At 51.3% G+C, this 12,627-nt stretch overlaps 1 protein-coding gene across 1 annotated transcript in view; it reads right to left on the reverse strand.

Annotated features, from left to right (window-relative positions):
- Window positions 1-12,183, reverse strand: part of LOC122380516 (integrin alpha-PS2-like) — a 54,297-nt gene extending 42,114 nt beyond the window's left edge. Inside the window, exon 1 of the mRNA XM_043363715.1 lies at window positions 11,780-12,183. Within this exon, the coding sequence (XP_043219650.1) occupies window positions 11,780-11,967 (188 nt within the window). The 5' untranslated portion in view covers window positions 11,968-12,183. The remainder of the gene's footprint in view (window positions 1-11,779) is intronic.
- Window positions 12,184-12,627: the final 444 nt, after the last annotated feature.

Genomic DNA, 12,627 nt, shown 5'->3' on the forward strand with positions numbered 1-12,627 from the left:
AAACGGGTTCTTTTGGCGTGTCTATCGCTGGCGCGCTGACCGAAGGAAGCCCCTCGGTCAGTTTCGTATCGTCTGTGGGGCAACCCGAGCCGCCGCGACCCCGCCCAGTCCTTGTGACGTCACAGTTTTGGGGTCACGGGTAGTGCGGCGCGTCACGCGATGGGCAGTCACGCCGGTCGCGCTGAATCGCAGATGGTCAGTGGATTGCTCGGTGGTGAACGCCGTGAGTCGCTTTATACAGCACAGCTCTGCTATATCACTGAACATTAAATAGCTCAGTGATGGCTCTTGGCGCCCCAGCATTCCCAGCTCACTACCTACCCGCCATCCGTCAACTGACCAAACTCAGCCACAGCCAAGTTATGAGGAAGACAATGCTTGGGGGGGGGGGGGGAATAAAGCCCAAAAAGTTTTGTTTGTTGATGGAAAGTGAAACTTGGATGTCCGTCAGATATTTTCCAAATCTTACCGCGCCCACTCTAACTTTTCATAGTCATAACTTTTCCATAGTCAATGTCGCAATGTCCTTGTGCTTACAACGTAGGCTATGAAGTTGCAACCCTGAGCGGTCCTCCCGGCCCTACCAGCCGCCGGCCGTTCGCGCCGGCTATGCACAGAAGCCAGAGGACAGGGCGGCTCTCAGAGCTCCACCTCGCCTTCTCTAAATGGCCGGTCAAGTCCCGTCATCACTTCCTGCAGCGGGTGCGCCGGCGCGGCCGCGACCATGAAGTATAAACACGGCGACAGAGGCCCAATCAGGCGGCATGGAGCTGTGCACTGTGCAGACCAGCTGGGTAATCAGAGGGAGGGCCAGGCTGGATAGATGAGACTCAAGGCCTCAGTCCAGGCCGACCCAACGAGCCGGCCGGCGACGTTGTTTGTAAACAGAGATCGATGGTCAAAAACGGTCGGACGGGCTGCCGGCGAGCTAGTTAGGAGAAATGCGGAGTTTTTGCGTGGTCTGGATTTGTCTCGCCCTGCTTCGCGGCGTCATTGTTTAAACCTGGTCTTTGCCGGCGACTGTGACGCCATTCTCCTGAAATAAGTCGTCCTTCCACGGGTTTCTCACATGCGGATGCTCGGCCGTGGCCTTCCGGCGCGGCGGCGCTACAAAAACTTCGCCAAGACTGGTTTCTAAACAAAGGTGCGCTTCAAAGGATCCCGTAAGCTGGATGACTCAGCGAGCCAACACGCTCGCCTATGCTAACACTTCTTGCGCGCTGTTCAAAAACAGTAATTGTTGTCTGCTGACCGAAGCGGAGCAGAGGACCGGGTTGCCTGTCATCGTACCGATCGGGCACCGAATGTCGACATTGACAGATACGCATATACACGCCGGTGACGTCAGCCAATCTAGGTCAGTGACGTCACTAATTTATTGAAGGAACTATAGTTATGTGGGATTTTTTTATTCACCGATGCTTATGATAGCATTTTGTTTTCAAGAATGTTTTACTCACATTTTCAAACGTTTGATAAAAAAACGTTCAATAAAACATTCAACACTCGTTTATTGATAACCGCTGGATTTTTCAGACTTTTTACTTATTCGTCATTTTTGAATTTATTAACAGCAACTATAAGTCATTGCGCAAAGTCGTGCCAGCCAATAGCAAAATAATCCAACTCAGCCAGGTATCTATAGCTCAATGGCAAAAGATAATGATCTGTGAAGTCACCGCGAACGGCCGAGCCGGGAACAATATCATATCAGATTCTTACAACAGTAAAATCAAGGGAAGTTGTTTCTGTGTAGGTTGGAAACGATACCAGCCATCGCAGCACTGTTTGGTTAATAATGCTTTGTACTGAAAGGTGTTAAACCACAACAAATCACTCCACTTATATCATAACAGGCCGCCAAACAACGCAATTTAATTTTGAATTAATGTAACTTCTTAAATGTTTGCCAACAGCTGCATGAGTTATGCGCAATAGGTGCTGCTTATTGTCGAATTTAACCCACAATGCGATTGGAGCTTGTGATTTGCCAATTCTTCTTTAACCCTGTCCCTTTAACCCGGCAGTTGCTGGGGTATTTCGCCACCCACCGTTTGCTGGGGGGGAGGGGCGTTAAACGCCCCCAGCCGATAACTCGAGAACCAAACGGCGCAGCGAAACGCACGAGGCGGCAAACGAAAGAGCGCGACGAGACGCTTCAGATGAGTACTTTAAAGTTGAATTTTGAGGTCACAGGTCGGGTCAAGGTCAGGTCAAACACCTGAAATCGGGCTTTCAGTAGCATGGACTTCAGGACTTCGCAATGGGCGCCTCTCGTCATAAACTCTGTCCAAACGGTGCACAATCCATCATATAAGGCCTACAAGAGTGTCAGCTCCATGTAGGGGTCAGTCAAGCATAGGTCAGGGTCAAGGTCAGGTCAACCGGGTAGGCACATATCCCCGAAGATCAAAACTGATATTCGCAGCCTGTGACACGTGTTTTACAGGTAATTTGGGGCGTAGAACACGATGGTGACATTCATTTTATCATATGTGAACGTGTTTGGCTCAAAAAGTTCAATTTAAGAAATGCATGTATCATGGTCGTGAAGTAGTCACGAAAAAATGCCAAGATTCAGTTCCAGATTATGGAAAATTCGGAACGATAATCAATAATCGAAGATAGCCATTTGATTGATCATGGTATTGGCAGTCTAATGGCGTTTACGGCATGTCTGTATGTCTATTCTGTGATTTTATATGATTTTTTGAACATATGCCGTTTTTGGTCGAAAACTCAGAAATCATGACGTCACTAAAACCTCGATATCTCAAAAATTTTCCGACCGATTTTTTTGAAACTTTGTCACAATAGACTTCAATCAATTCCCTACAGGTACCCAAAATTTGGCGCGCCTGCGGCGCGCCGTTTTTATGCTATGGCCCGGCGAAAAAAGTGGGGGCGTTTAACGCCCCCCCCCCCCAGCAACTCGCGGGTTAACCCGCGCCCCACTGGGGTCTGCGTATAACACGCCCTACTGGGGGGGGGGGCTATTCATAGCCCCCCCCTCCTAACTCCGAAACTACTGGGCCGATCGTCAAAATTCAAACGGCGTCTGATAGCCCCGGAAAAACTGTCGAACGAAACCTAATTTCATTGACCTCGAGGTCACCGATGACGTCACAGGTCAGGTCAAAGTAAAAACTATTAGCATTTTGGCTTGTTCACGTTTTGGGCTCTGGCCGCCGTCTTACAAGTCATATCAGGCTCATTTTTGGTTCACACACTCGTGAACAGATGCTCTAGATACCCTGAGGGTACCAAACTTGTATTTTGATTTTCAGGTCAAGGTCAGGTCATCACAGGTCACGAAAATATTATATCATGCGTCGGTCACGTGACACATGTTTTATGGTCCATTTAGGCAAAAGATTTCGAATTTGATGTCGTCTGTGTCATTCGAGGTCATTTTGAGTCGAATTTAGCTTAGGTCAGGTCACTTTCAGGTCAAAAAAGGTCAAATTTTGAAGTTAGAATTTTCAACAGAAAAGGTGTCTATTGGATGCAGTTTGAGCTCAGGAACACGATGGTGCTATTTATATTGGCGTACGATGTCAAATACGTGCTGAAAAATTGATTTGAAAAATTAATAATTGTGAATTTTTTGCAATAATGCGTATAACTTGGCCATTTTTGAAGATATGTAGCTAAAACTTGCTAGAGTTAGTCATAATAACGCGTTCTATCACATATATTCCGTTTTTTTTTTTCGAAAAGTCAGAAACTTTTTGAAAAAAATGTAAAAGTGTAAATTTTGAATTTTATTGTATAAAATTTTCAAAATTTTCAAAATTTCGAAAATCCGAGATAGCAGTTTGATAGCGCAGTCTATTCTGAGTCCTCTCATGCAAAGAAATTGGATCTAGCTTAAAAACTGAGCCCTTGGGAGCGATTGCCGTGGTTCAATGTTTTGCGTCGAAATCGGCCGAACATGACGTCACTCTGACGTCATTTCCGGCCGACCTATGGTAGCTACGAAGTTCAAATTTTGACACAAGGTGTCAAATTGATGCGGCCGAAGGTACTGAAAGTTTGGCAGCGATATCTCAAGCGGTTTGGAAGTTATTGCAGAAAAACGGGAGGGGGGCTATAAATAGCCCCCCCCCCAGTGGGGCGCGGGTTAAGCGAGCCCTCTCAGCCTCCATATCCTCACGGCGGCACCCTCGTATCCTTCCTGCAGTTCCGTGACATCAGTGACGCGTCACTGCCTATACCGCCGCAGCGGGCCGGCGCTACCGCGGCGACAGATACACAGTAGCTATTGTGGGCTGGTAAGACGACAGGCTGGCGCCGCTCCAGGGCCATCCAAAACACTGTCCCTCCAACGTAAATATGCGGCCGGTGTCGGAGCACCTGGGGCGGTGCCGCACGCAGAACTGTGTAGATCAGGCGGCGACAGTGGGGCGGGGTGGGGCGGACCGTGGATCGGTCTGTGACTGACCGAACGGTGAGCTGTGGGAACCGGAAAATGAAGGCGAGAGTGGCGAGGTGGCTGAAATGAAAAAAGAAAACAGCGAGCTACGAGTTTGATTGTCATATCACAGCGCATGACGCACACTTAATCGGTTATTCAAAGATCGTCATGTAATGGGTAGCTTTATACAACCTCAAATGTGCAAACTAAGCCGGTTTCTTTCACAAAATGGTCTGGTTTCAAATATTGCTGACACTGAACTGAGACTAAGAAAAGCGAGCAAACTGTGACCAGTCGAGACCTTAATTCTGACGAGCTGGGAGCCAATTATGGCTTTAGAAAGTTGTGCGTCGTGATCGTAGCCGTCTGCGGCTCCGCCACCAGCAAATAAGGCATGCAATCCGGCGGGCGAACCGAATCTCATTACGACGCACGAATGAATGGCCGCAGCGAATGAATCAATGAATGAATGGTCGCGACGCGAGCTGTATGGTAAGGGCGGTCGGCCGTGGCGCGCCTGTAAGGCGGCGCAGGCTGCGTGACATGTCGCCTGGTAAACACAGAATAGAAATCCAAAGTGGTTCTTAGCTTGTCTAAAATACGGTATTGTATTTGATGTTTATGTGCGTGGATGGGAAGGTAGTAATGGGAAAGGAAGAAAGTAACGATGTAGACATTGGCTTTAGTATAGCTCCTTGACAATGCAAGAATTTACATCTCCTAAAGCTTGACAAACATACGCGCTGCATTGTGCGGTCAAATAATGCAAAATGACTCGCCCATTCGAGTGACGAACTTCTCATAAAAGATGACAAGTAGGCTCCACTGCCTACGTGAGTTCCTACATCCGACCTATCCCGGCTATTTGACGTCATGTCTGGTAACCATCCCACTTGTGTCATCCCGCGATGGTGGTGAGCCCGACCACCGCGCAGGTCTCTGGTGACCTGACCCGGAGCTGGTGACGGTGGTGAAGTAGCGAGCGTCACCGCCGCCGCCGCCGCCGCCTCAACATCCGTCTGGGCGTTTACGAAAACACGACGGACCGAACCACGGCATGTCTCCATGACGTATAGCGTATGTCGTGGCCCCACTGACTCAAGCGGCTCAGACGGACTCAGCTTGACTCTTTGACTCCCTAAAATAAATTGTTATGTCAAGTCGTTGCTCGCCGATCAGATGAAAAAGAACGCGGACTCATTTGCAATTTTACCTTGACACTCGGCGGTTCGAGCAATTCACACATTTAACACTTCGAAAAAGGTTGATGTACCATAAAATAACTTGGTTGGTAGTTAAAACGTCAAAAAAAGCAGAAACTTATTGCAAGCCATTGCCAATCCAGCTGCCGTGGGCCGCTGCTCCCAGCTCGGCTAGATCTCCTCCACTACCCGGGTCCCTTCTGACCATCAGTCTGTCAGATCTTCCGCATGACCTCAGAGCCGTCGGAGGGCCGCTCACTCGCCCGGCACCCCATTCCGGCCGTCGCTGTTTATTTGGCGTGTGCACGACACATCCCATGCCTCATGGACCATCGCATATGTGCGGCCGGAAACCGCGCCAGTGATGCCCGTCCATCACTCGGAACTGTATATTTGTGCGAAGGAACCAATAGAAAACTCGGCTCGAGGGTCGCTGTTTATAAGCCGGCGCTGTCACTAAAAGAGGGCTGCTTTTTAAATGGCCATAGTTACCAGGAGATACTGTCATGAACGTTGGAAGTGCATGTATAATCAGAACAGTTGTCTTGCTGACTCATCAAGCTCCAAGCGGTAGACGTTACTTTAGAGGCATGGTTTCATTCACATCCCAGACAGACGAACAGACCCTCCACTAAGACCCGACTCCCATTATCTGGTGGGAGGGGCTGGCTAATACGAAGGAAGCCACCCCTCCAGGAGCCCTGGCTCCCATTATCTGTTGGGAGGAACTGCCTCCGTTTGGCACTGGCAGATGTCATGGGAACGAACACACGCTGTCCGACCGAGAATCCTACCGAATCCGATTTCAAAACAGCGCCGAGTCGGGTCCGGTGCACATCTGCTTCCACGGACCGACCCGCACCCTCCTCCCTCGCTGCGGCGGCCTCTCTTCAACCCGACACCTCTCGAGCCGTCTCCCTTTCCCAGTTACCCCTACCGACGGCCCCCGTCCGCCGCGACGGAGCCATCGTCGATTCCGACAGCAGCTGGTCTGTCTCCGCCCGCGGCGGCGAGTCGCACATCCGGCGCCCTGAGAAAGGGGGATGGAAAGGGGAAGACTGAGCCGCGCAGATGCACGTCGAACCCCAGATGTGGAACCGAACGCAGGCGACGGGTGAGTGATTTTCTGGTGGCAGATTTTTTTCTGAAAAGACCGACTGTGTGTGACAAGAGTTATTCGTCGCCAGACTTCAAAGCGAGTGCACAGCGCACAATGCACGCTATCTTGTCCCAGCTACGGCGCCGGCCGCCGACACACCTTGGCACATCAACATCGACGCTATAGCGGTGGGACCGTGACCCCTGGCAGCTGCCATGACAGGATATACGACGGCCTTTCGTCAGGCAGGTGACAGGAGTTGGCCGCAGCCCCGGACTACGGACTCCTGGCTCTCTACGGGCGAACACTCCTGGGCGTCTGGAGGGGCTTTGGCAGCGCTTGCTGGCACCCGAGTGAGGCGACGGAGGCATGGGATGGGAGTGGCAGAAACGACACTGCCAGATAATATACCGTGAACCAAATAATTTAAGAGGCAAACATTGTTAAATCGGGAAAAACATTTCGACATTGGTATGATAGATGGTCCGACATTGCCAGAGACCCCATGAGGGACAGGTTCCCGCCCCGAAGTTCCCCTCTGCAGGGGCGGCGGGGGTGGGACCCACGGGGCGGACAGGGTTCGGACGGCTGTTTCTGTGGGATGGCACCTCATCAGTAACCAGTGGTGAGGTCAGTAAACACGGACCTACGTCGGCCGGACAGACAGACGGCCGCTGTCCCACCGAGGTCAGCTCTGTCAGGAAGCGGTGTCGACTCTGAGGGGCCGTCTGCCGACAGTCCCAGACGAGACTCAAAGGGGGACTCCTCAGGGACTCTTCAGCTTGCGACGACACTCACGGAACTCACGAGCCGGACGGAGACCGTAGCGATACGCCTGACAGGCACGACTGATGTAAGACGTACAACGTGTGATAAATCTTGCGGCGATTGATATTCTGATGGAGTAGCCGTATCGTGAGGGCCATCTTACTCTTATCCATGCTTTACGTCAATGTCGTGATTCGCGTGCAGTTGCCGAGCTCGTGACCGGAGGCCCACCGGATATTTCGTCACGCAGGCAAGGTCGCGGCACGGTATAAACACGACAGCATCAGGCGAACTTGACCCGGCAAGCGAATCCTTTGAAGGGCACCGCCGGTATCCACTCCTAAGGCGAGACCACACCGTCGTGTAGCCTGATGCCCTCATAATGATCTCACAGGGGCTGGGAAGTCATTTGGCCGTCACCACCTGTTGGGGATGGTCCCCCGGTCGGCCTAACTGACCGGGAGACCACCGGAACCATCTCCCGCTCCTAACGAGCTCCAGATGTGGTGGGTTCATCCGGCGCCTCCCGGCCATCAGTAGCACGCTATACCGGCAGACGGCGCGCAGAGGAGCGCCGAGACTGCCCCAGCTGCGCCGTTATCGCCACGCGCGGTGAGGCCGCCTGTGAGTTTGGATGTCGACGGTGGTCTAGGATGGACGCAAACAGAGCTGTGTGGCAGCATTCCACATTTTGATTTGTGGATCGGTGGCTATCATCAAGAAATCGCGCAAATGAAAACTTCTGATGTGGTTGCGTTGCAACCTTTTCTCAAGACTAACCCTTCCATCGCTGTTAAGAATTTGTGCCTCAAATAAATTTTCATAATTTTGGATAGAAGTGCTAATGATGTAGCTGTGACCGCGCCACCATGTCAGCAGTTTTTACCTCCAGACTGTCTGCGCTCATTGGCCTCCTGAAGTTCGGCCGGCCAAATATTATTATACCGGGTAAAACACAGCTGACGAGCTGCTATCCGGGCAGTAACGGTCCGCGGGTGCCGCACCAGTACGGACGGCCCAAGGAAGGGAGCACTGGAGACATGTCTCCGTCCGAGGGGCGGGGGCGGCGACCGCGGCAGACGGGTCCAAAATATTTATAGCGCCGTGATAGTGCTTCTCGTCAGAGCAGAGCCAGACGAGCAGTGAAAGCGTCGGGCGGTCGGGACGGAAAACGAGCCTGCCACCTAGAGCTTTAGCAGAAAATCGCTACTGAGAATGAGTGTCGAGACGCCTTGTGTTTGACAGCGTGTCAAAATTGTATTTCGAACTACTTAAAATTATCAAAAATTTGAAATACAATTTGTTAAAATCAGTTAGCAATATTCCACCGTGATCGACTTCTGCGATGCACTGCATACATAATCCATATGCAGCAAGAATTTTCCTTTTAACCGACACGATGTTGAACTGAAATCAGCTACAATAGCTCCCACTCCGTTCAGTCTCTCCACGGCGTCGGCGTCTATCGGAAGTGGCTGACCGCACCCGGTGTCGGCCGATACCATTACCAATCATCGACTCCCTCCCCCGGCCATTACCGGTTGACTGACCACGGACAGCTTCCCGCCGAGGACAGATAATTACAGCGTCACAGGCCTTCTCAGGTCCGGCCTTCTCAGGCCCGGCCCGCTCGCCGGGTAAGAAAGGAGGTAGGGCGAGACAGACGGCTGCTCCGCCGACGCGACCGACGCTGCCGAGAGTCGGGACCGACGCTGCCGAGAGTCGGGACCGACGCGACGGACGCGCTCGACGGGAGCGACGCATGGCACCCGGAGAGCGGTCCCGGAGAGGGCTAAATGTCACCCGATCGGTGCTATAATTAGGCGACTAAAAATACGGATACGATACAGGGGACGAGGGACGGAAGTGCCGGGGCGGAGGGAGGGAGGGACGGGGCGGGGGTGGTAAAGACGAGACCGTCGACACGGCGTGGGACCGGTACGACAGATCCCCGTGGATTTGTAGCGCCGCCCCGAGACTGAGCGAGCCGCGTGGTATTAGTAAACGGTGTCACTCGGCATGACGGCGATTTGTGAGAGCTGTGATCTTTTGATCTCAAGATAAGTGAGGAAGATGTTTTCAGTCGGATATCAGGCTGAGACGCGCAGCACGGAAAAGAATTATCATATTGAAGCATTCCATGACTAGTTCTCATAATTTCTTATCCAAACAGCCACATAGATTGTTAGCACAGACTGGCGCCATTTCAGTGCACACCATTCCATACTTGATGGGCTTAGAACTGCTCTGAACTGTATTACTTTCGGCAAAAATAAAACTGGGACAGTAAATCAAACCCTCAAGTGAAATTCGGATGAGAAGAACAAGATGGCTTTCATAAAATCTTAGCTTCCATAACATCATTCCACTATTCGCTCTCAGCAAATTGTGGTGAGCTCTTGTGGCGGAAATCCGGGGCGGCCTCCCAGTGTGAAGATCAGGCCCCCTTCGTCGAACCCCGGCCACCACCCAGCGTCCCAAATCGCACCCAATCAATCTGATCTCCCGCCGCGAGAGCCAAGCTAAACAGCCGACCTCGCATGATTGGTTCTCACCTCTTCAAAGGCCATCAATACTCATCAGTCAAACTCACCACACGCTCGTGGTGCTCAGATTTGCTGCTGCACCTCGCTGTTGTAAGTGATAATGTGCAACTGGTGATTATTGCAATGGCTGGCCCGTGATAATTATCGTAGCTTTGCAACAACTGATGCAAAAGCTGGCAGCCTGGGAGACATGAGACCATGATTCGCTGAACTGGGCAAATGACCTCGTTGATCAGAACTTGGCACCTTGGGGAGCCAAAGCCAAGTGACAGGCTGAGGCAGAGAATGAAACTGTATACATAATTATTACGACACGACCATGGAAAGGCTTATGTGAGTAATAATTAGAATTTCGAGGCTGGCGATTTGGAAGCGTTGCACAATCCTTGCACGCTCTTACTACTCTTTATGAGCGAGTCTCGGGCACAACTGCTAACCGTTAGTGAATGGCTGCATTTGAAGATTGAAGCGCCTCGCAATTACACAGTTGGTTTTGATCGGTTTATATGCTTCTTCATTATTAAATGAGATGTGTTTATCATGCCTGATTTATTATCGTATTGCATTTAATTCATGCCTGTTCAAATATGCTTTCAGAAGCCCTGGAGGAAAAGGTGGTATTGGACGCTGCAGGAGGGTGGGGGGGGGGGGTCATTAGCCCAAAATTCGCTCCCCCGCGTGATCTGCCAATGTTTAGGAGATCTTGTGAATGATGCCCATGATAAGAAATGTGTGGTAAACTCACATATTTAAGCATTAGTTACATATCCACATTGTCCAGCTACCCTTTTATTAATTGTTGAATTACGTTGCAAATGGGCATACATGATGCTACATATTAAAGTGCTTAATCACGCTTGTTGGCGAACCACAAAAAAATTAGCATAGCAATTTTCTCGCAGCTACGTACCTCGGTGTATAGTAACTGGTATATTTAAAGATCATATCACGACATTTCAAATGATCACCGGCGTTAATCTTACATGATCCTCGTTACTCCTGAGTGATATCTCTTCTTGTGATGTGAGGATTGCTATGTAACTTGGATCATATTGCATTATTTGAATATTGTAAGCATATGTTGCTAGCATTATTGCGTCTGTTATCGAATGTCTAAGCACAGCACTTGTACTCCAACTACGCTGCGGGATCAATTTACCAAAACAAGATTCTCGTCGCGCTTGAGCTTTACGAGCTCAATGGGCTATAGTATGTCAAGAGATTGATAAAGTACATTGTGGTATCCGAGCTCATTATAGAAATGAGGTGGAAAATTGATCTTTCCAATCTTAGCCATTTTCTACGCCATGCCAAAATATCAGCCTGACCGGTCAGAATAATTTCAACTTGGCTTTTTATATTGGAAGCATGGAACATTTGAAACAGACTGACGTGATGAGGTTTTGACCTAACAAGTACTGGCTAAATATTTACGGCTGGTAAGTAACTACAAACATGCGACCTTATTTATCCTGACTTCTCCTATAAAAAGCATATTTTCGCTAATCGCAGAACATTCCACCCTCTTTTGACCGAGCCTGACCCACCCTGATCTGCCCATATTGCACAACTCAACCCAATATGACCCGACTCAATCTGATGCCGCTTGACCCGACGCGAGATGACCCGACCCTCAGGGCAGGTAGGTAGGTCAAACCTACCTGCCCTGACTCGACGCGATATGATCCGAGCCTACCGTGACCTGACCCCGTCTGACCTGACCTACCCTGACCCGACCTGTACTTACCAGCTGCCGTACTGGTCTGTGTACCCGCTGACGCTGAAACCGAACATGGCGTCGTCCGGACCACGGTAGACGACCTTATTTTGAACGTCCACATTGTACGACTCTGTCACAGGCACGGGTCCCAACAGGAGCGCCAGGGTCAACACTAGCACTGTAACTGACATCGACGACATCACTGAGGGTGCCATCTCAGTTCCCACTCTCCGAACTGCGTGACAGCGTCACCGCAGCTCCGTTACAGCGTCACAGCACCTCACACCCGTCACGTCTCACCAGCGCGAACAGTCCGAGCACCATGGACCACTGTCCTGGTCAGCGTGTGGTCTATGGTCCGTGGTCCACCCCGCCGCCCACGCTCCAACCTCTCTGAGGCCGACCGCCACGCGCACTGGCTCCTCCGTCCGTCCGCCGCTCGGCGCTCGGCGGCTCCGCCAGGGAGCCTCCTCCGGAGCCCGCTAACACAGCGCCCTCTGTCGCGCTCCCGGGACAGGTGCGTCCCAGGCCCCTCATCCCTCCGACGGGGAGGGGAGGGGAGGGCGTCGGTGACGATGTTGGGGAGGGTCTCCGACGACGGCACGAGCGCCCCCGGCTGTCGCTGGCGATGACCGAGACGGGAGGGGAGGAGGGGAGCGAGAGGACAGGAGGGGAGGACGGTCGGGAAACGTGTCGCCGAGGTGGTCCCAGCGTCGTCCTTCTCGGAATCAGCGAGGTCCCTCTCGGAATCGGTATACGGTGGCGGATTTGAAGCAGCTGAGCCACCTGAGGCACAAAGCACCTGACCCAATTGTTCTACTAGAGTTTTTATTGTGATGAAGTTCTATACAGCCATGGTAGCGGGAGTCAGCAGT

Source organism: Amphibalanus amphitrite, unplaced genomic scaffold (assembly GCF_019059575.1).
Source record: "Amphibalanus amphitrite isolate SeventyFive unplaced genomic scaffold, NRLGWU_Aamphi_draft 000100F_arrow, whole genome shotgun sequence".
Classification (NCBI taxonomy): domain Eukaryota; kingdom Metazoa; phylum Arthropoda; class Thecostraca; order Balanomorpha; family Balanidae; genus Amphibalanus; species Amphibalanus amphitrite.